Genomic DNA, 24,504 nt, shown 5'->3' with positions numbered 1-24,504 from the left:
TTTCTCGGGCTCTGCTAGTCTTCGATCTGACCTTCATTGTAAGCATACATTCTGAATAATCTTTCACCGTAACAAAGGTCAGGAGGGACTAAACTGATTTTTGCATGTTTCCTTCAAAACTTTCTCCTTTTTCTTTCATTGATTTTTGTTGGACATTATCCAATCTCACATAGCCTCGGCTACATGGTCCCTTCACTCTTTCATACAAAATGTACAATCTTCTCAACTCTACTGTATCTTCAATCTGTTCTGTGTTCAAAATCTCTGTGCAGACTGTTAGTTATCCAGACCTCTGTCTGTTGCCATCTCCTGCATTTCATGCTCCTCAGTTTCTCTCACTTTTTTGGCATTTATCTCACCAATTTTTACTTTCCAAGTTAGCAACAAGTCTAAACTAGTTGTCTAGTCTTCCTCCATAACCAACAGGCAGACATGGGCAGATTCAGAATGCAATTCATCTCGCCTCCCTAAAATGTTACCTTCAAGACTGAAGCAGCCATGGTCTGTGGATCCTGTATGTTGCTCTCTTCCCTAACTATAAAAGGACCCCACATGACAACCTTAGACTAGACATTTAGTTGTTAGATGGCTTAAGTCAAATGACAAGAACCCAGACCCTAGAATTTAGTTATATCACCAGGTGTAACAGCATAATCTCCTTTGTCAGGGTGATACTCCTTTTCAAATCATTAAATTAGCGTCTCCTTGCCTTTTATGTCAAGTTTTTTGTTTCCTGCTATCCTCTAGCTTTTACAGAATTCTGTCTCTGGCTTATTTCTTACTTTCTCTTCTCACACCTAAGCCTTCCTGTTGTAATTTGACCTCTTTTTGGCAAAATAAGGAAGGAAAAAAAAGTCACTGCAAAATTCAGCACTATCTAGAAGAAAATCTCTCACAAAATTTAACTGACAAGAAACTGCACAGATATTGGAAATGCTGGTTGGAAGCTGAAAGCAGAATTCACATTTATTGCAAATGATAAAGCTAACTTTATTTAAAATTTTAGTTTTTCAAAAGTAAGTTAATTATTCCTCTGTAGCCAACTGTGGTGAAACTTTGGCTGAAATACTCTGTCCAGCTTTGAGCATGACATTTAAGATGCAAAGAAACCAAAGCAAGTAGAGAGGAGAGCAAAAATGATAAGAGGTTTGGAAAACATGATCAACAGGAGGTTGAAGGAAATGGGTTTGTTTAGTCTAGAAATGAGAAGAGACAGGAAATGACAACAGGCTTCAAATATGAAGGCCCATCACAGCGGACAGTGATCAACAGCTTTCCTGGTTAACTAGGTAAATGAAAAGAAAACAATAGTTTCATTAGCCTGAAGAAGCACTTAGGTGAAATGTGAGAAAGCTTTTCAGCTATTATGCTAGTTAAGCACTGAAGCAGATAATCCAGGGAGACCGTAGAGATTTTTATGAATGGGGTAGCCAAACATCTTTAGAAACCATCTAGACAGAGGTGATTCCTTCAGATCATAGAGGCAGAGAAGATGACCACTTGTAGATTACAAGCCAGTGATTTTCATAAGGAAGTACATCTCCTTACTCAGGGAACAGGACTCCAGGTCGTTCATGCACTGCAATGCAAAACTGCTGGGTGCAAGGACAGGAATAGATTGTTAGACTCGCATCTATAGTCACATCCAACAAATCTGAAGAGGAACTGTGACACTTCTCAGCTCAAAAGGCAATGAAAGAGTCAGTTTAGACCCAGCTCCATCAAAAGCAGCTACTTTAACTGGAGATTTACTAGTTTATACCAGGAAAACATAAAGATGAAAAAGCCAGGCCCATTACATCAAAAGCACTAGAATGGAGCACACTTCACAACGGTTCCTGGGGTCCACACAGCAAGGAGAGAAAGAAGTAACCAAAATTCATGTCTATAAAGCAATATGCATGAGGAATTGCTTGAAAGCCTTGGGAAGCCACATCCTTCCCCAGAAAGAATACTAGAGAAAGAAAAAGTAAGTCTGGCCCAGAGAGTCTAAGTTCTTAAACATTTTTTAGTTATCCCCAAATACTCAGAATATATCTCTGACTCCATAAATAATGAGTAAAGCATTCCCAGATAATTGAAGCACCACTTACAATTGCATTGCTTAACACATAAGAAAAGGAAACAGCCAGGTACCATGAATTGCTTACCGGAGTGCTGTATGACCGTTGCTGCTTTCCTCACCTCATCCTGAGACCGACCATCTGTGACAACAACAAGTACCTTGGGAACACCTCGCCTCATGCCACTTTCCCAAGTCAAAACCTTTTCTTTGATAAATGTTAGGGCTTTGCCTGCAACATACACAGTGAACAAGGAGTCAGCCATATTATCCATAAGGGAAGAAATCCCTTATTTTACTTTGAAAGGGCAACAGCCACACAGCTACAACTGAAGAACACAAAATCCTAATTCTTCAGCCATGCAATATTAGGATAATGAGCCAGTTTCTGAAAATATTTTGTCTTATAAGAAATATAACTACTGCTAAGAACTACCTGTCCTTGTGTTTCCTCCTCTGTACTGAATATTTTGAAGAGCTCCCAGGGCCTGGGCCTTGTCATCAAACGTATTCAGTTTAAATTCAGATTTTGCCTCATCACTGTACTGCACAAAGGAAACCTGAAATGGAATATATCACAGTGTTCAGCCTCCTATCTCCACATTCAGACCAGCTCTCTCCATTGAAATATGTATTGTGGTATATTAATAGGTGTTAAATAATTGCAAAATCTTTTCATGTATCTACAATTATGCGCACACATATATATTCACATACACAGATACCATCATAGCAATGTGCACACACCTCTTTCTCTTTCATGTATGAAATGTGATGTGACCTTAAATATACATGATTAAATCATTGCTGTTACTATAATGCAGTACACGTAGTGCCTATTCTCTGCTTCTGAGCAGATGTACAGTATCTATTCTCTTCCCATTTTTTTAGGAAATACAAAATAATTCAGCAATAGAATTTCTCTAAAGTTGGATATATACAAAATTGTGTACTCTCTTGCCTTAAATACTGGAATATAATCACAGTAACTTTATTCTAAAATCATCTTTAAATATTATATTTCATATATAAATAATATATTTCATATATTATATTTGCTGCTTTTAGTGTTCTGTAAAGTTGAATTAAATTCCCCTTTTAAAATGATTCATATCCAATTCAAAACCTGAGATTGTTGCATCTCAAGAGATATGTAACTTAAATATTTTACTAAACATTAGCATTTTACATGTCTCTATCTCCTATATTAGGACTTCTCTATCTCTAGGCTAGGGACACAGATATACAATGGCAGGGGGGGGACATCAAACAAACAAACAAATGGAAAGGAAAACTACCTAGATTAGAGCTAGGAAGGATAAAGACTGTCTGAGACAAGGTATGAAGGGTATCGTTTCCTTTAAAATGTCTAGAGCTTTAAACATAGGGAATCAAAGACCTAAAGATATGCCTGGAAGATGAAAGGCAGTTCATGAGCAATGGAAATAATTTTTATAATTAATTGGGAACATCATTCCCACAATCTCCCACATATTAAAGAAAAAAAGCACCCCCAAAAAAACCACCTTCAGCCTTTTAATCAAGGAAAATACATTGCACCTGCAGGTCATTGCTATGGTCTAGAAACACCTTGTAAGAAACTCTCTTACATCTCATGTCATTCACTTTATCTAGTGAAAGAGAAATGGTTATGGGAAACTAGGCAGTGATCTCATCCAGCTTCCCATAAGCAGAAGAAAACCAGTAATGGTACAAGACTTATAGTAAGAAGCCTGACAGGAAATGTCTTTGACATAACTGTGATATGCTCAGAAATCCTGAAAGTTTATTCCTCATTAGCTGTTACTGTTTACTCTTTAAAGATGCATTAACTCATTAAGAGAACTAACTTTTCACCTTTTCATACTTTCACTATGCCCACTGTGGAGTGGACCCACGTTATCTGTAGGATGGGATGAAGAGACTTCTGCAAGTGCCTCTCCCAAAGGGATTCTGCCTACTTGGTGCAGTGGGTTTCTAGGAGCTCAACAGGACAAGGCTAATAGCAAGCCAACTGGACTCTACATGCACAAGACTTCTTTCTTACACTGAGAAATTAAAGCATAACCCTCACTCAACAATCAGACTGTCCCCAAAACAGGTTTCTGGTATGACACAGACAAAACCTAGCATATAACAACTAGGCAGTGTGCCAGTTGTTGATGCCCTATACAAAGAAACAAAAATATAAAATTAACCATACGTTGACCATACACCACCCCAGTTTCTCTGTCTGGAGGATTCCCACACACTACAACTTCTGTCTTTCAAAATAGTATCCTCTCAGGATAGACTGGATTCCCTTTGTACTTAAAAAATGATCAATATATTTCACGAATAATTATACATGTGCACACATGAGTTTTACAAAAATCTAATACAAACAAATGACAGTATTCTGAAAGAAAGGAAAAATCAGATGCAACTTTAGCATTTCAACTTCACCTTCAGTTTCCCTCCAAAATGTACCCAATGGAAATACAAACCTACCTGGATTCCAGCAGGATTAATTAAGTCAAAGGCTCCTACTGTATTAAAAACAAATTTCACTACTTTGTTGAAGTTATCATCACCAATACTCCAGGAAGCATCAGTCAAGAATACTATGTCTGCTTTGGCACCTCTGCATACTGAAAGAACAAGAAGGTACACTTAAAACATATAAATCATATCACGCTGAAATACAGAACATTGCTTCAAAATTTGAAAATTCAAGAATGACAAATATTCAGCAAACTTCTATTATCATGCAGTCAACCTGGCAGATGGCTAATGCTCAACACAAAAACATTTATTAAAAATTATCAAGAAAATTTCCATAAATGACGAAGAGCTCAAGAAACAAATATGAATGTTTTAAATTACTTTTTTTTTTTTCTGAGAAGCTACCATAAAACAAAAACTGTCTTCTGAGGGCAGACAGACTCACAGACTTGCTGCAGAGCTATAGGATATCATGAATTTTTTCCCCAGATATATACACCTTACTGTTCTACACCAGGAAATGTTGAAGTCTAGTAAACCTCAAGAGCAAACGGATGGCATTAGGAAACTGGTCTCAAACTTCATTTCCCTAAAATGATGTGCTAGTTTTAAATCTATTTAAATTTGTGAAAAAGTAGAATTGAACTCTGAAGCAGTGCAGCAACTACACAAAAATACTGAATAATTCTACAACTAAACATACCATCCCGAGCCGGAGGGATCGTAGGAGGTGGAGGAGGTGTAGGTGGTGGAGTTGGTGCCTCTGTAGGTTTGATTACTGAAATGATATAATAATTTTTTGTACTCCATATAAATTATTTCATTCAAGGAAAAACTCCAGATTATGTATTATATTACCACACAGAAAGATTATGATCTTTTCTCATTAACCTAAACAATGTATAACTGGCAAAGAAAAAATTCTTCTGTTACAAAATAATGAGATTTAGCTATTGTTAAAGCAAAGGTACATGATATCATTATAGCAGTAACACTTTTACATGCGTTGAGTAATGTTGCACTCCGATAATGCATCCATTTTTCATCCAAGTCCTAGGAAATAACTGGTTTGAGGAAAAGCATAAGAATTTCTCTTTCCCTCATAAATTCCAGTTGACGTTACACTGAGAGAAAGAGGAAAGAAGGTCACTTAAAAGAGGTATTGAAAGACATTTAGGAGCAAGACAGGTTCTACAGCTGAAACAAGACAAGTTCTATAGCCAAAACTTAAGGTTCACAATATCTATTACCTACCTGTACGCTCCCTCATAGAGACTGGAGGTCCCTCAAGGTTAGGGGTCTGAACAAAGACAGTTGCATTGTATTCTGTGTCTGGTGAGAGGCCAGTAAAACAGTGGCTTGTTTCTGATCCACGTACTGTGATCTCCTGTCCTCTGGAACCTGTCAAAACAAGCCCAATGGAAAGAAAGTTAGAACCTCCTATTTCCCTTTTAGTATGTGTACAAATAAGTGTACAAATTAGACACCTCTTAAAACAAGGCTGGAGCAGATGGGACAGCAGTCTTACTCTTTCCCATAAAAGCCTTTCTAGACCAAGGTTATATGGTGATTATGCACCCTGGGGTATACTGGAGAATACCACTGCATACACGTGAAAACCAGGTAACTAGCAGATTCCCACTAAATAAAGTTAACTTGACAATAAGCAGCACTTCCTCTCTGCAGCTTTTTCACCACTCTAGAGAAACAGGTTGTGTTCAGAGCTTTAAAGCTCAACCAGATGTATCCTGGCTTCTAGTGGGTGCTTGCCACCTTCCCAAATAAGTGGTGCTCTCACTGAAATAAAACAATTATGTCTCCAGAAAATGCAAAAAATAAAATGTACTTACCATCAGCTGGGTTTAGCTTCAGTCTGTAGGAAGTTGCTGACCGATGAGGTGACCATCGGATACAGAAAGTATCCCAACCCACTTTGTAACTTGTCAAGTCAGTGACATTCAAATATACTGTGAAGAGAGAAAGAGATAAATTGTTCACTGAAAAGTAGCATATAATTTACACTTTGATGTGCATCATCCATTACATTAGCAGTGCTGGTCCAGAATTTGATTTTTAAAAATACTCACAGAAGAAAAGCACAGTTCTAGTTAAATTTCTTACTCTTCTGTTATGCCCTAGAGATCCTAGCCTAGTTATTTACAAAGGTCCATAGTCTGATACCCTTCCCCTACTGGGTAACAGCCCATTTTATGAATTTTCACATGAAGTAAGTTGAGCTCTTTATAAAATAAGAAACTTTCAAAAAGTGGAATCTGACATATATGGCAATATGAAAAGAATGTAGTGAGTCAACAAAACTCGGGATTCTTGATTCATCTTAACTGAAGAAATATTTAGAAGTTTCTTAGCTGAGGCCATCAACAAAATCTCATCCTCATGAAAAGCTGAAATTTCAATCACTGGACATTCCTGTGAGATAAAAGCAGAGTAGCGAAAAGCCTAGACCTGTTTAGCATGGTTAGATTCTATAGTACCCTGAAAACAGGTAAAGATTGACTCCCACTATAGCTGAATAAAATTTTGGGAAGCTGACTAGAAAAATTTATATCATCAAATCAATACGTAAACTATACTTCCATTACTGTTCCCAAGCTTATTGTTCTTAAGATCCACATGATGGCCAGATCATAAGTATTCTCCATGAGAGGATATTCAGATTTTCTAACAGCCAGGCTTAAAAATCCTCTCTTAATCAACATTATCTCAGATCAGTATATGTACTACATGACTACAACAAAATTCTTTTGACTTACATGTAGTGCCTTGATCTGTCAAAGGTATGCTCATTCCAGAATCATACTGGGCATAAACATTCACATCGTAAGTAGTACTGGGAGACAGATTATGCAAGGTGTAGGAAGTCACTTCTCCCACAAAAACCTCCATGGGCTCATTTGAACCTTGAATTGAAAGGAAGCATTAAGGAATTACAAAGAGAGAGATATTCATCATTAGGTGAGCTATAAAACTCTCTGCTGTCTTTTACATGCCATTAAGGGTTAATCTCATTTTTCCTAAACCAAAACATACTGCTTTCTTAAATTTCAGCATATTAGACTGTTGCAAACAGAACATACACATAGCTTTACAGGCTATTGTGCAATATTTGTGTTTAACTTCCAGAAAGGTTATGTCTATTGTTTCACTGTCACATAAAACAAAGGTTCTGAAGGACATTAGTACCTAAGTACCTGTCCAATACTCAGCTTACATACACCAGTTCATATCCTCAGGTGAACAAAAGGTATTAAAGAGAGGAAAACCAAGTCTAGTCCAGGACTTCATCTAGTCACCCTATTAAATTTTAACTATACCAGTCAATGTCTGTCATTGAATGCATGAAACACTGTTTGATAATTTGTGCTTCTTATAAAATACTGATAATAAGACTTAAGTTTCCATCAAAATCAGTAAACAAAGGTAATAAATAAATCCTTTAACACAAACATTTAATGATACATATGACTTGTATTCTGATCTCCCTTTAGCCACTCACTGTTCTGAAAGTGGAATACTCAGAATGAACAGGTTTTCTTACCCACAGGTTTGTATACAATTTTATAGCCAAGAACAGGGGATGGTGAAGGATCCCAGGAAACTCTGAATCGTGTATACCATTCATCAGTTATATACATATTTTGAGGAGGAAGCAGGCCAACTAAAAAGAAAGAAAAACATTCTAATTAGACTAGTGACTGCTTTTCAATGTCTAGAAATTTACATTGTAATTCTGTTGTGTAATAATCATGTCAAAGACATAATTAACATAATGAAACCTTAACAATGATGGAGTGCTTAAGGAGTATGTGTCTTAAATTTACAAAATAATCAATATTAAAACTAATTACCAGTTCTGCCATTTCCGGTCAGTTGTCCACCATCTCCATCTTCATACACAGCCACAACAGTAATTTTATATGGTGTATCTGATTGCAGTGGTTGTAGTATCACATTATTTCTTATCCCAGGAACTGTTGTCTAGAACACAAAAGAAAGAGACATAAACAAACTCACAAGTCTTGTAATTGCTCAATAATGACAAGTGTCAAAACAAATTTTTGACACTTGGTGCACTTTTTTTATGTCCACTGTAGATAAAGTCATCGGGATATCTTAAGGGTTATAGTCTATAAACAACTATTAGTATTTGATATTTTAAATTATAAAACACTGATCAGCACAAAAAGATAAATCAAATTGACTTTTTAGTCCCTACCCTCACATCAGGCTATGCTGCTGCAGTTCCTCACCAAGATTTCAGTACTGTTCCCTCATAGAAAGGAAAAAGTCATGATGATGTGTTTTGGAGGCAGAAAAAGGGAGGAAAAAGCTCCTGAAATGGGGATGGAAGTCAAAGTCATTCATGCTACTCATCAGTTTCATTTCTACCCTTTCATTATCCTCATCTTAGAATATCATTTTCTTGGCAGAGACGAGTTAGTTTGAGAAAGAAGCTCTAAATATTTTCGTTATAAAAACATGCCTATTTGTGCATCCCTCAGTCTCCTCAACTTCCTGGTGCAGCCATGCACTATTGTGCCCTTCTAAAGAAAAGGTAGATGTAATCCAAGAAGTGACTCTGCTCCATAAAATGATCATAAAACACAGAAAGTAATGTGAGGTGTCTATCTCAAAAGCACGACCCAATCAACATTTTACGTTATTACTTGATAAAAAATTTCAGTTGAAACTTGCTGTTCTTTAAAAATGCCCAATATTTTCTGCAAAGAAGATATGTGTGTTGAAAAATATGTGTGTCCTGATTAACAGGTCCAGTAGGGAATTTTCAAAGCAGTGAATTTTCAGCATGCCCTATGCAATAATATATAAGCAGTAACAGAATTTAAATAGCACTCTCTATATGTTACATTTTGGCTGGTGGCAGTCAGCAGGAATTATGCCATTGACCTCCACAGGATCTGAGTTTGGCTTTGCTATAAACACTCAGAGAATTTTATAAACTGCAGATTAACTTGTGCTATCATTAAGCTGCAGGAAATTAAACACAAACATTTACAATTCATACTGATCCTTACAAAAGCAAGTGAGATGCTGAAGTAAAGTTACCATTGCTTTCTTATTAAACTCTGCCAACTCTCCTCAATTTATAAAATGCAGACCTATGTTTATTCTGTATCTTAGCGCACTGACTTCATAATGAATAAAGTATGAAGTAATAGGTGGCTACTCACTGTAGCAAAATGTTTGAACTAAATGTTAGGAAGCAGATTCTGCTCACAATCTTCTGATTAATGTGTGAATCATGTATTTAACATTGTTTTGCACACAAATTGGCTCATTAAATCATGTATGGTCTGCAATCTCATAAAAAAGAAGAAGTAGAAAAAGAAAACAAAAAAGCCTCTGTTTCATACAAACCATGGCTTCTCAGCATTGACAATGACAAAAGAACCCATAGAGCATGCAAAGTGTATACACGTAGAGCAGGTGTCTTTGTTTTTCTGTAGCCTAAAGAATAAACAGAACATCTTGGTGCTTACTAAGGAATTACAGAACTTACATATTCATCAATAGGGTCTCCCACAGTGGGTGAATATATGATTCTGTATTGCTGGACTGGCCCATCAGCATGGTCCCATTGTACAGAAAGGCTGTTTGTGGTCTCATCAAACACTCTCACGTTCCTCGGACCACTGCGAGGCACTAAGGAAAGAAAATACAGAAGGTTTTACAGAGCATGATTCTTCCAGTTCAGCATCACTCTCACTAATTCAAATGCTGCCCAGAAGCCAAAGCTAAGGGCCCTCCCTGAAACCCTGAATAAACATATAGAGGTAGATTCAGTCAATGATAATATAACAGGGCCTGAAGGTCTTAAATAGAAATAGGGCTTTAATGGGAAGAACTAGAGCAGTGAGGAAGGCAGAGAACATCAGAGGGACCTGCAAAGTGAGCATCTACATACACTCTGCTTCTCAGACTCTTGCAGACAAGTATAACTATAGCCTGTCACATCTGCAAGTTTTAGATGAATATGGGGATTTAATAGAGAAAACATAGAAGCAGCAAGGGAGATGACCTGTTACTGCCATAGACAGCTTCTTTACACATTATTTTTAGAATGAACTTTAAAGAAGCCAAGTGTAAGACAACCGAGATCCCACAAGCTAAGTTGTAACAAGGAGGTTTTGGTGTTTAGGCATCTGCAGCAAAAACAAACAGCTGGTGAGGCTGACATACACAATTATGTAAGACAGAGCACAAAGCACATTTTTTTCTGTTGACAGCTAATTCTACCCATCTTAATGTGCTATTTCTTTTTTCCAAAATACAATCTGCTATTTGTCTGTAATCACATTTTAAAGAACAGCGTTTAAACTCTCAAACATTCAAATTAGGATTATTTCACAAGTGAAAAATACATTGGTGATTATGCATGTACTACAACTGCCAGAAAACATAGCAAAAGCTCCCTTCCATGGAGGCCTATAATGGCTTCAGCCATAACTCAGATGCATTGATCTCAGAGTTGCACTGAATGGCTTATACTATTTGTGATTAAAACCAATTTTAAAAAATCTTCACATACAAGTTTTGACACATTTTTCACAAAGCAGGTACTAACTGCCTCTTACATGTTCTGCCCTGTGCTTGGCTTGGATTTCCTTCTCCATCTGCATACAGAGCTATAACATTTATTGAGTAAGCAGTGTCAGGAGTCAAGCGCTCCAGCATCACATCACGAGTGTTGCCTGGTACCACAATCTAAAACAGAAACAAAAGGCAGTTATATAAAAAAGCTTTGGTTTATACTATGTCTAGTTAGAATAAACAATTTCAATGAAATATAGAAAAATTGGAAACACAACCATGTTGCACATTTTCTAAGAAAAATAATACAAGTCTAAAATAACCAAATAATATTGATAAAAATTCAAGAGCAGATGCAAAAAAAATTGATAAATTCATAAGGAGCTCTCATTCTGCAAATAGACTTGTTATTTTTTACATTTTACATGAAAACCATTCAGAAAAAAAGAAGAAACATTCAGGAACAAACCAAAAAAGTAAATTGTCATGGTTTACTGACATAAAGGACATTTTCTAACAGGTACTAATACACAGGCTCCCACTCATAAACTAAATTACTTACAGATTCTGATGGCCTTGGGCCAGACAGTGGAGAGTAATTAATTCTATATTGCTGTACTGGACCTGGAGCAGGTTCCCATCGGACATTCATGCTGTTTGGCGTGGGATTGTAAACTTGAATGTTTCTTGGTGTTCCTCTCTCCACTAGATCAAGGATAATTTAAATTAAGTTTTACAAAGTTGCTTACATAAGGTCTAGTCCTACTTGAATTTGCAACAGTGAACAAAGCAAGCTGAAAAGCACATCAGCCCATGATAAACACTTTTCTTTTGCTACCCCAAAATCTACAGTTCTAAGAACCTTGGTGATTAGACTTTACAAACATCCCTGTCAGGCAGCAAAGTACATATGTTTATACTGCAAATTGAAGGTATGATCATTACAATTTTTTACCCTATTATTGATCAGACAGATAGGAAAAATAGCCACAAACTACACGTCTTAGCTTATGCTGACATTAGGAGCTCAGACTCCCTGGAAAATTTTAAATACATGATATGGACATTTAGCATAGATTAACACTAATATTTGCTATTTGTTCACCAGTATTGCTAGTGGCACAATAATTAAAATTTTACTGTTGTGTGGAAGTAATCAGTAAGTTTGCTGCACAACATAAGAGCTGAGCTTGCCTGAGATAAGTGGACTGGAAGCTTCTACCTGAATAAGCAAAGAAAACAGTTACAAGGCTGCAACCATAACCAAGCAAGTAAACAGAGATTCTTTCACTTATGATTTAGCTTTGGGGAAAACAAACTTCCACATCTGATGTAAAATCAAATTCTAATTTTTCGAGCCACTCATACAAAAAATCTTATCATTTCCTTGAAAAGGACTATTTTACTTACAAGTTCTTCCAGTGTCAGAGACACGTCCACCATCGCCCTCTGGGAAAACTGGAACCACAGTTATAGTGTAAGGTGTGTTGGGTTCAAGAGTCCTCAGGATGACATAGTTTGTGTTTCCTGGTACTGTGGTCTACAAATTTATAAAGAAAGATAGAGGCATAACATTTGTGTACAAGTGGAAAACGTTTAAGCTTTTTCATATCTCACTTACTCCTCCACCAAATCTGATTTCCAGACTGGATGTGATAAAAACTTTACAAAAGGCGAACCCTGAAGCAACAGGGTTCATGGTGTCTTCTGGAATTGCCTTTCAAGAAGGGTTTGTCTTGGACATAACAAAAATGGTTGTTAAGTCCTATGCTCTCCTATACAACACCTTACATCTATCTACACTTTTGGGTCCAGATACTGTTCTACTAATAAAAGTAGCAGAACAGCAGTGATCTCTTTAATGACTACTATTCAGAACCTCAGAGGCACTAAAAGGTCACTTTATAAATAACAAATTTTAAAAAATATTACATAACACTACAACATGCTAATCACAATAAGTAATAGGCAGCTCATGTTAGAAAGTAAAACTCCACAGCGTTTAACAATTTAACAATACTTATCAGTAGCTCTCTAGTTGCTATTGAAACAGTGGCAATTCATGCATTCCTCATTTCACAGGCTCATCAAATTGCACAGATGTGGAAAAAGAAACACAAGCGGGAAAGAACAGTATTTTCCCAGCCTACAATAAGGGTTCCCATTTTCAAGATTGTTTTAGCTCTTTAGCAATTAAGTAGGTTTTGGAGATTAGAATAAGACACCTGTGTGGATTTTTCTGTTTTCACAAATATCACCCCAGCTGACCGCCTACAGTCACATGACTTCTTAGCAGTAAAAATTGGTAGAAATGAGGTCTGATAACTTTATTGCCTTTTGTACACTCTGAAGTCAGCTTTACATTCACATGCACTGCCCTAAGAATAAATAAACAAAAAAAATGTACATGGTATTAAATCCCCGTGCTAAGAACTAATCACTGAAGGTCTGCTATTAAAATCAAACATCTGTAATACATATGGAAGTAACTGACTTTCATGGAGGTGCTCTGCATTTTCTCCAGGGTAGTTACAAACAAAAAAAAGCCAGTGCAAAGGCAAACAAGATCCACTTCACTCAGCAGTATTTCTTACATTAGCACCATGAGCTGCAATTTGCCTAAGACAGTGAGATCCACACAAAGCATTTACCATTTCTTCTGCACCTCCAGCTGTAGGTCCATAAAATACTTTATACTGGCGAGGACTTCCTTCTGCATGATCCCATCGCACATTCAGAGTACTGGTGGTTGGATCATAAACTAGCAAGTTCTTCACAGTAGTGAGAGGTTCTAAAACAGATCAATGAGCTGTCAGAAATGTAGAACCACATTCTCTCACCTGTGCTGTCAGATCATGCTTATGCAATAAGATATCATTACGAAATCTAAAAACCAGGTTTAATAGTTCATGTTAAATGGTATTTTTCTTCATTAATAACAACACATCAGTCCTGTCCAACAGCATAAGGAACACTAAATATAATAAGAAAGATTCCTTTCTGGACACTATTTCAGAATTATACAATAAGTTCATTAGTATTGTTTTCTTAATTCCTCACCAAATACTTGCTATGTCTGACTTTCCATTGTAGACTCAGGAGTAAACAAATTAATTAATAAATTTATAGTTAAATAATTAACTAATTAAAATAGTGGATTGGTTTTTTATGCCTGAAGTGCCTCTGGTAGCAAATCACTTAGCGCTTTCTACAGCACGATCAAAACAATGCTGTCAACCAACGCAAGATGGTAGAGTCTCAAAGTGCATACTGTAAAGGTCAGCCTCTGAACTGACGGTGCTAACAAGAAAATAGTAAACTTCCCAGCACACATATGAGAGTCACATGCCCTCAGATGCTTTAAGGTGTTTACTAAAATGTGCCATAAAACAGTTAAACAGATCAAAATGAGGAAGAAGTTCCATAGGACCATTAGGGTTTATCTCAGCCTTAAAAGCTGGGCATCCAGTCTAAGGTAGTGGTCCAGGGTTTCTCTACAACCAGCCGACGGACAGACCTTCTTACATTAGATACTTTAAACCCATCAAAGGACAAATGAAAATTACAGATGGGATGAATTTCAACACAGGAAATTTTTCTCAGCTAATTTCAAAAGCAATACATCAATATTGTTTTGCATCTACTAAGAAGACCTCAAGTTACTTACTGGTTCTGCCTCGTCCTGTCATTCGTCCCCCCTCACCATCTGCATACATTGATGACACAGTAATAGCATATGGTGTGTCAGGCTGCAGCTTCTGTATCACCACACTGTTCTGCCGCCCTCCAACCACAGTCTGCAGTAAAACACAAGAAAAAGATTAAAAACCCTTTTATGCTGCCCCTTTTATGCTTACTGTTGTAGTGAAGAATGTAAGCATTGGATGCAGAGTGAAAAACACTATATCACATATCACTATATCACAGGGACTGACACTGACAGTAGACAGATTGAACAATTATAATATTTGTACATACTCATTTTAGCAAGTTTAGACAGAGTCCAGTGACACAACGCCAGTGTTAAGACCTCCAAACTTGCATATAACCACAATTATATACGAACTGTCAGTTCTGTGCCAGCACAAAGCTGTTTTTATGCATTGCCTCTGACTATATCATATTGAAATAGTCTTTTATTCATTTTGACAGACTTTGAATTGGACTCTTTATACTTCACTCTCAGAATGCAAGCATAGAATAAATTACAACACTCTATAGATCTCTAATGTACATTTGATACAGTATCAACAATGTCCCTCCACGGTTTCAAAAACTTTACAGCATGATACTTCAGTTTCTAAAACTTCTTTGTTAAGAGTCCAAAATCATTATACATATTTCACTTCAATTTTTCTTTTACATATAATCCTGTGATCATAATCTCCACCAAGTATAATATTTACAGTGCACTGAGAATAATACTTTGATCTTCAGCATTTGTGAATCATTACCTTTTTGGTTTTTAATTGCATGAAATTTCACTTGATCAGGAGCATCCTTTGTTAAGACTATCTGCACATTTTCAAAGCCTATTCAGCTAATAAGCTTCTCATAACACTTAAAAGCTTCTGATGATGAAGAAATTATAATGAGCATTTATACAATGTTATAGAAGTATATTATTTTAATTTACAAGGATTTTTTTTTACTTGTACTCAACTCTGCAAATTTTAGTTCAAATCATAAGTGCTTTTAGCATCCCATCATTGGCTGCCTCCATATTTTAGTATCTATTTGCCTTTAAAACCTGAGCCTAAATTATTGTGATGGTCTCTGGAGTTTGGTGTGAAGTTTTTGCAGATTTGTCTTCAAATCACCTGTGCTCTTTCTTGGTGCTGAGGCCATTAAATATCAGACAGAGCAATAAAAAAACTTACAGAAATTCTATTTTAAATATTTCAGTGGGCACACTGCTACTGCATACCCAGCAACTGCAGTTTAATCAAATATGCACAAAAAAAGCAGGCAAGGAATTACTATCATGTGACTGAGAATTACTTGCAAACAAACATTAAAATGTCAAGAACAAAGCATAGGTGTTCTGTGTGCTCTCCTTAAAAAGAGGTGTCTTCTCCAACTGTCACTGCTGAACTCTGTCCAGTTGTGAATAATTAAGTCTATTAAGTTTTTAATTTGCACAAATTTCAACAGAATGCTTGTAATTCTTTTTTCTCTCCAGTACCAGCAATTAATTACAGGTATTAATTAACCTTATTGCTGTTCCTTATTCTTCTAGCAATTCCTCACTAAAATTGCATTCAACTGTTCAATTACCTCAACTCAAATGTGTGCTGTTCAGAAGAGAGTAAAAATGGGGGCATAAGTATCCAACTGATTCTAAAGTAAGCATTCCTAGATATGCTTCTGAATATGTGTGATCTTTGAATACAGGAACAAGCTAAATGAGTATGGCTCTCATCTGAGACTGTTCCTCTGAGTCATTTGGCAGTAACCACAACAGCCTCCCACTGCAGACTAGGCATTTTTAAGTAGCACACATTTCTGATAAACAGGCTGACTGAATTCCCAGGCTGCGTTGCGTAGGCCGCCAGTAGTCAACACAGCTCTTGCTGACAGTGCAGGGAAAGCTGGCTGATCATAGGGTGCTGGCTATCCCTATCATTACAGCTGCTCAATCATATTAAAAGACACTCAAACACCTTAAACACTTCCCTAGCATATGTTTTGCAGAGATTGGCTTTTGCAACTGCCACTTCTGGACAGTTATTCTGTCCCTAGCATGGTAAGAGACAGCCTCAACTGTCCACAGTATGTTCCATAGCAAAGTCCCTCTGACAGCACACAAACCACACTATGAAAACGATGCAAAACTAGACTGTGGAAGTTAGTCACAGTAATTCATATTACTGATTGCTGTGAGAAGTATATATCTGTGACTTGTAGTCTCATATGGTGATTAACTTGTTCCACAACACATTTTAACTTTATTCTTGTTATATCTATAGACTATGTGTTTTTCAAGAAAACAGGCAGTATCCAAAGTTATTTTTGCTCCATAACGAGCATTCTATCTTGGATTTGAAAGGGGAGGAAGAAAAAGGTGGAATATATACTTCTTCACTATAAATAAAAAACTTCGCCTAAAAGGTCATCTGTTGTGATGACCTGTGATGAAAACCACACACTGTTGTGCTTTGGAAATAAATTATCCTACTGGATTACTTTTCAGACGTATCATTTAAAGATGAATAACTATAGCACTTCAAAATTAGTTACCGACTGTTCAGGGCCATCCCCACTGATAGGCTGGTAAATGATCCTGTATCTCTGCACTCGGCCACTGGCAGGATCCCACTTCACAGTCAAACTGTGTGAAGTTGCATTGTACACCTGAAGGTTTCGTGGGCCACTCTTTGGGGCTGAGAAATGTGATGAAGAAAAGAATAAATACAGAATTCAAGCAAAAAGCAGGGACAAACACTTCATTCATACTTTTAGGGCTGCATGAATGCCTGACCAAGAGCAGAATGTATTATAGTACAAGACAACATAAACTGTAATGTTTGTAAAATAGTAAATGTGGTAATCTAGTGCTTATTTTTCTTCCAAATACACAATAATATTTATTAAATGATCTCATCTTTTTAATGTCAAAGTTCCTCATAGTTTAGAAAAAGGTAGTTATGAGTTTTCTTTCATAATACTGTACCTGGAAATTCAGATTCTTACCTTGCGTGGTGATAGGTACCAAGGGTACTAGAAAAAAATAGAAATAGTTTTAGGAATTCTTGGATGTGTATCCCTTCTGGTTTAATAACTATGAATAACAACATGCAGAAACCCTTTATTTACTTACATGTTCGTTCACTGCCGATGAGGTCATCACTTTCTGATTCATCAGGATAGATGGCAGTAACTGAGACATCATATAATGTATCTGGGTTCAAATTTTCAAAGACCAAACTATTCTCATCCCCATTTAAGATAGTCTTGTGGAGAAATTTAAAAAAAAAAAAAAAAGGGTTAAAAAAAAATAAAACCAAAACAAACAAAGCAAAACAGAGTGGGATGTAACAGAGTAACATTTTACACATTAACAGTGCTACAAGTGGCTGTTACTATGTGTTCTACACCTTCTCACTGAATTTCCATTGACCACAACAAGAGGGCTTGGAAGTTATAGGCCATTTATTAATTACATTTCTGATTTTTAAAATATACCCTTTGAGAGACTGCCCTCAAAATCTTAAGGTGACTGTCTATTCTTACCTCCTGTTTTTCTGATCTTCCATAGGGTCCCCAAGTTATTCTATATAGGGAGACATCTGGAGCTCCATGATCCCAAGTTCCTCTGAAACTATTCGTGGTTACATCTGTGATTCTGAGATTGACTGGTGCTGGCACAGGTTCTATTATGAGAAAAGGAAAAGTATTCCACCAAATGTAACTATGAAATAAATACAGTTAAACCAAGGAATTACTCAGACAAAGAATTTAGAAGATTATGTAGCAGATTCCTCTCTCACTACTTCTAATGACTGCAATAAAATGCTGTATATAATCCAGCCCACCTACACTAACCAAATTGTCCTTCATAAGGTCACATCACTAGGTCATCACTTGATAAAACAGACATAGTTCTACTGACCTCAGTAGAGGTCACAAATTACACATCTACTTACAACAACTGAAGTCCTAGCTTTTACATTTTCGAGTTGAAAGAAGTGATTACGAACTCACACACACACAGAGGTCAAGCTCCTACATGAGCTTCTTCCAGATTTTAAAATTCTTTACATAAGCCAAATAAGTCACAACTGCATTAAACCACTTATTTAGAAAGAATTCACAGAGGTTAACTGTAGGTTAAGGAGGCAAAATATTATAGCCACAGGGAAGAAATGCGTAAATAGGTAAAACCAGAGAATGAAACTAAAAATAATTTCTTTGGCAGAGCTTTCATCTTTTTCCTTACACACACATTCACACAAAACCACAGCTGTAGAAGAAAAGCATAACACAAAAGCAAGGGAAAAAAACTCTAGCTACTAAAAAATCCAGGCTACTAAATGAAAAATTCAGAAGAAAAAAGAGGCAGCATGTGCATTTTTGCCCTTCCCCTGCCCCCTCCTCCCCCCCCCCCAAGTGAGGGGCAGTGATAAGGTAACAAACTAATTTCTATTCTAGCCCTTCTGATTAGCTGTTTTCTTAAATCATAAGCCTAGATCAGGATGAGGGCTTCCCTGATATCAGTTTTCTCCTTTCGGTCTGTCACTTCTCTTGCATGGAGATCAGCTTTTACCATTTGTGCAACACCATTTCCTTGCCTCTCTTTGTTGAGATCACTCACTGGCTTAGTATTCCATGGTAGAAAAACTTTATTGGATCAGAAGCAAGATCATGTCTCTATAATCCTCTAGCATATGCCCCAGCTTCTTACTTTCTTAAGTTTCTGCATAGACTTCCTAAACCTTTCCTCTGCCCTCACATTTCCTTACTAATTCTACCCCTATACTCCTCCTTCAGCCTCCAAATAGAACTAATTTTGCTTCAGTTGCTGGACTATTACCTCTGCAGATTTGAAGCTCAGTATTTACTGCAGTAAGACACGGAACTCATTGAAGATTCCCAGGGCTTATTGTATTGCAAATAATGCTACAAACGCATGTAAAATATTTCTCAGATAGGTTAAATTACAGTTCCACCTAAACTCAGTAACATATTGCAAAACACACAACTTACATAGAACATAAGGCAAAAATAAACCCAAGAAGGAATATTAGGAAAACTTACGAGTAACAGCTTCTGCATTTATCGGTAGGGATTCCCCTTCATCATATACAGCAACAACTTTTACATTATACAGTGTTTGGGAGGAAAGGTCAGAGAGAGTAGTGCTGGTTTTGAGTCTGTCGATTTCAACCTAATAATAAAAATAATGAAATATAATAAAAATAATGACTTCAGAATTTTAAGTTCTGACTCTGCATTTGATTAAATGGCAGAAATTCCTGTGCTAAAAAAAAAAAAAAAAAAAAAAAAAAAAAAACACCACAAAGAAAACAGAAAACCCAGAAAACTGTTCTGCATTTAATTTTGCCATTTAGCCCTAAATTTCCATCTGAATTGAGTGTTACCTACCAACTCCCTTGCAAAGCATATTGTCTCCAATACTGGTACTACTTGTGGATCTTTCACTGGTTCTTTCTTTTGGAAATGAGGATGCAGACTGTGTCTCTAGAAAATTCTCATTCCCTTAAAAAACACATTTAATTCTCCAAGAGCTGATTCGTGCTTAGCAGTGCAATTATGGAACGCTTGCACATGACTCAAAAGATATCTCCAACAAAGCTCACACATATTCTGACAGCAGGCAAAGGGGCTGACATACAATCCTCTCCTTCCAATTGTAAGCTGTTCTTAGAGCTTGGCAACACTTAAGCAGAGAGTAGAAATGGCTGTTTATCAAAGCACAGGAAAAACCTCATCAGTTTGAGGATTTTTTCCTCTCTGGAGGAGAAGGAAGAGGGGAGTACTCAAAGAAATCTACCTCATACTTATTCAGTTTCCAGGAAATCACTGCCTTGCAACCACCATGAACTGATGCTCTTTATTCTCAAGGGTGGTTTATAGTACTTCTTTTACTACTATTTAGTAACCTAGCTCCCCAAAATAAAACTGTCTTCCAGTACTTTCAAAAACGCTCCTGTCATTTACCTCCTTTACATCAACTTCATCAGCTATTTTGTATCTTAAGATGTATTTTCGAACTTTCCCTGGGGCAGGATCCCAAAGGACATTCATGCTGCTGTGAGTAACATCCTGAATTGTTAAGCCTCTGGGTCCAGGCAAAGGTACTGTAAAAATAATGACAGTAGTAAGTTAAAATGCTATTCATGGCAGAAGTATAGGCCTCTCACAGAAGGAACTAAATTCTTTCCATGCATTTCAATGAAATGGAGGCAATAACTTTCTGGGAAGTTCATTACTCTGGCAATTATATGAGACAGTTTAGGAGCTTACTGTCCCAGCAATGAGCATAATAGTTACAAATTATGGTAGCTTCACCTTTGTAAATTACAAGCACAATACTTCTAGAGGTATCAGGGCTTAAGAGCATAACTTTTGGTGACAACAGCCACTTTTCATGTATGGTTAAGGGTTTAACATTTTTTAAGAACATATGAATAACCATACTGTGTGCATCAAGCCCAGAAACATGCCTCTGCCAGTAGGAAGTGTTTAAGGAACAGTATGAAAAAGGAAGCCATGATCAGTTCAATTTTTTTTCTTGATATGACATGTTCCCTTAGCATTTTCTATACCTAAGAGAATGTCTGAATTCAGGAATAAGGTTTCTAAGTTAATGCAAGCAAAATTGAAACCTTTTAAAAACACTATAACCCCAAGATTGTCAAGCCAACTTCCTTCATTGTTCAAGGGAAAATCTCATGTTCCCTTTTAATAGTTGGTCCCTTTTCAATGAAATTACCTTTAAGATCTTTTAGAAATGTATGAGTATTATAAAATGCGTAAGACATGGAAAAGATGGTCTTCTAAACAAAACTATATATAAAAATTTCTACATTAAATAAAACTAAAATTAAATATTGCTGAAAGAATAACAAAGCAAAAATCAAGGTGTCCATACATGTCACTTCCTGGGTGGTTAGTGGGTCACTGGTGATATCACCAAACAATACGTAAGCTGTTAAAGTGTACTCAGTGTTGGGGATGAGATCTACCAGCTGCACCTCATTCACTGATGGTCCAACACGCATCTGCACATGAAAAATAACACACCATGTTTAAAAACTGAAGAAAGCAATGGCAGAAAAGCAAGCAATGATTTCACTTCAAGGGAATTTTGTTTGTGAGTTTGAGAGTATATTTACAGCTTCCTGACTGATGTCATTGTATACAATATCCCTGTAAGTTCACTGCACTTCAAGAACTACATGCAATCTCTTTTGACTATTATGATAGATCAAGGAAATCTATCAGTTTTTCTTAATTTATTTTTGGTACATACAGGAAATAAAGACAAATTCTCTTACTTCTTTCTCTGTGGTTGGGACTGTGGCGTTCACAGGTTCATACGTTAACAAATAACCAGTAGCTCCATTGAGAGGTTCCCATCTTACTCGCATGGAAGTTGATCCAATGTCATAAACATTCAAGTTTCTAACTGAAGAGATTGGCACTTTCAAATAGAAAATATATATTAATTTATTTCCTTCACCTTCTTCACCTTTCATATTTTACATCACAGGAAAGTATCACTGAGAATACTGCACATAGGTATTTAGGGTAAATTATAGGTAGTAGAAAGGTGATCTGCAAGTAGTGGTATTTTAAGTGGTGCTTAGTTTAAGAATGAGATAAAGGTTATCATATACTGAATGTGCTGAAGATTTGCTATGCACATAGCTAAAACTATCTTGCAAGTCTGCATTGGAACACTTGAATAATCTAAAAAGCAACACTAACTCACATGAATGCTCCAATACGAAACAACATGACTAGTTTTGGATCTGTAAAAGGATTTTTTTGTACTTTCTTCTTGTTTTCTATATTTCTGAAATTATTAAATAAACATCAAAAGCTGCCATAGATTTCATAAACACCATATGCATACTTTAAGGGTTTATACCAAGCCTAATCCAAAACAATCAAAGAACTGCAATGAACAACTAACGTTCAATATTCTTAAAGAGGCAGCAAAGTCACTCTGTGTTGCATTCAGCATAAATAGATCTAAAATCAATCACGTAGACAGCTAATAATAGAAACACAGTTATGTCTCATAGAAGTGACACAATTGTGTTGAATTGCTTTTTGTTGATCTTATAAAATTAGAACGATTTTCTATAGTATTCTGGCTGCTAGTAGCAAGAATTAATTACATAGTAGAAAAATGAAGGAGTACACATTTGTATATGACCAGATTTCAGGAATTTATAAACTCTGTCTTGTAATTCATGTCTGTTGTTCTAGTCTTGTACAGTCATGCTTTATAAGCCTGGAAAAAAGCTGGAACAAACGTTTTTTACTACACTGCAGTTTCACTTTGCTAAAGTTTCCTGGCCAAGATCTGAACAACCACTGTAACACAACACAATTTGGTCATTCAAATTAAAAATTTTGCTTCTTCTAAGAAGAAAACTCATAGTGCTAAAAGTTCTACTGGACAGTTTCCCAGATGCCAAACTGGCTGTTAATATGTTATTCAAGTTCCATTTCTAACTTACAAGTTGTTTCCCTGCCGATTAGAGGTTCACTGCTTTCATCTTCTACCACAGAAAACACGTTAACAACGTACTCTGTTTCAGGTTTCAGATCTTTCAGAACTGTTGTTGTTTCCATCCTACTTACATAAAACTACATAAAAGAGAAGCAATGTTAGCCACTGTACAACAAATGCATTTGTAATCTTATCTCTAAGAAAAAAAAAAATCATTCCTTATGAAAGTCTTCAAAAATCAATGGTATGGAACTAAAAATAGGTATGGTCTTAATCTTCTATGTATTTTGTCTGACAGTATACCATTATTTTTGCAAAGCAACCTGTAGGGAAACCTTAGAGGGGCAATTGTTCTCAATAGAGCTGGATATATCTAGCAGTACTCACTGTGCATCCTGCTTTCACACATAGTTTATACTTTTATATTACTCAGCAACATAAAGAAAGTGCCAGGGATGTATGTTACCACTTTACAAAAAAGTTTTAAACACCCAAGATAGTCTAGATGGTTGCAGCACATGGCATTAGCACCACCTTGCAGAACAGAAATGCCAGCAAAGAGTCAAGTTGTAAAGTCAGTGTGAACTGGAATGACTGCTCTAACCTTAATCAAAGACCAAATCCTGATTTTATGATTTACTAAGACTAAATTCTCCATGAGTCAAATCTGAGTTAAGATTTAAAAGCCACATTCAGAGGTGGGAAGTTCAGAGTTAGGTACACAGAGATGCCTAACTTCATTCTCCTAAATATTATTCTGTGTGGTTGAAGTGAATAATGAGCAATTCAGATTGCCTGGAATCAAGAGTTGCCAGTTGCTGGCTCTCTGTGTAGAAAATAACCACAAGATAAGTTTGACCCTGTGCATTAAACAGTTTGGAGGTTATGCTTCTGCACAGATTCAAAGTACCATCATACAATGTTAATCTAAGTACTACCTCACAACCTGTATCACCCACTGCCTTTTTTTCTATTGTCAAGAAAATGTACTAAAAGGACATTGAGCCTACCCATGAGTATGCTCAGAAAATTTCTGCTACAGACTTATTTAAACCAATAAATGACAATGGAATATGGACAGAAAGGAATTACTAGAAACACAAGTCAACTGGTTTTTCAGAAATACATTTTACTCCTGGATTCATGATACTAAAACCGCTAAAGTCATCTTTATGCT

At 36.4% G+C, this 24,504-nt stretch overlaps 1 protein-coding gene across 1 annotated transcript in view; it reads right to left on the bottom strand.

The window, feature by feature from the left end:
* COL12A1 (collagen type XII alpha 1 chain) overlaps positions 1-24,504 on the bottom strand; it is a 106,468-nt gene that overhangs the window by 34,614 nt on the left and 47,350 nt on the right. Inside the window, 24 exon segments of the mRNA XM_056343522.1 lie at positions 2,151-2,294; positions 2,499-2,622; positions 4,553-4,692; positions 5,250-5,324; positions 5,801-5,947; positions 6,397-6,513; positions 7,321-7,467; positions 8,106-8,225; positions 8,416-8,545; positions 10,089-10,231; positions 11,164-11,293; positions 11,682-11,824; positions 12,530-12,659; positions 13,771-13,910; positions 14,787-14,916; positions 17,360-17,502; positions 17,813-17,839; positions 17,940-18,072; positions 18,353-18,492; positions 19,877-20,006; positions 20,801-20,940; positions 21,735-21,864; positions 22,141-22,286; positions 23,335-23,464. Coding sequence (XP_056199497.1) covers positions 2,151-2,294; positions 2,499-2,622; positions 4,553-4,692; positions 5,250-5,324; positions 5,801-5,947; positions 6,397-6,513; positions 7,321-7,467; positions 8,106-8,225; positions 8,416-8,545; positions 10,089-10,231; positions 11,164-11,293; positions 11,682-11,824; positions 12,530-12,659; positions 13,771-13,910; positions 14,787-14,916; positions 17,360-17,502; positions 17,813-17,839; positions 17,940-18,072; positions 18,353-18,492; positions 19,877-20,006; positions 20,801-20,940; positions 21,735-21,864; positions 22,141-22,286; positions 23,335-23,464 — 3,079 coding nt within the window.

Source organism: Falco biarmicus, chromosome 6, assembly GCF_023638135.1.
Source record: "Falco biarmicus isolate bFalBia1 chromosome 6, bFalBia1.pri, whole genome shotgun sequence".
Classification (NCBI taxonomy): domain Eukaryota; kingdom Metazoa; phylum Chordata; class Aves; order Falconiformes; family Falconidae; genus Falco; species Falco biarmicus.
This window is presented reverse-complemented; position numbering and strand designations above follow the sequence as displayed.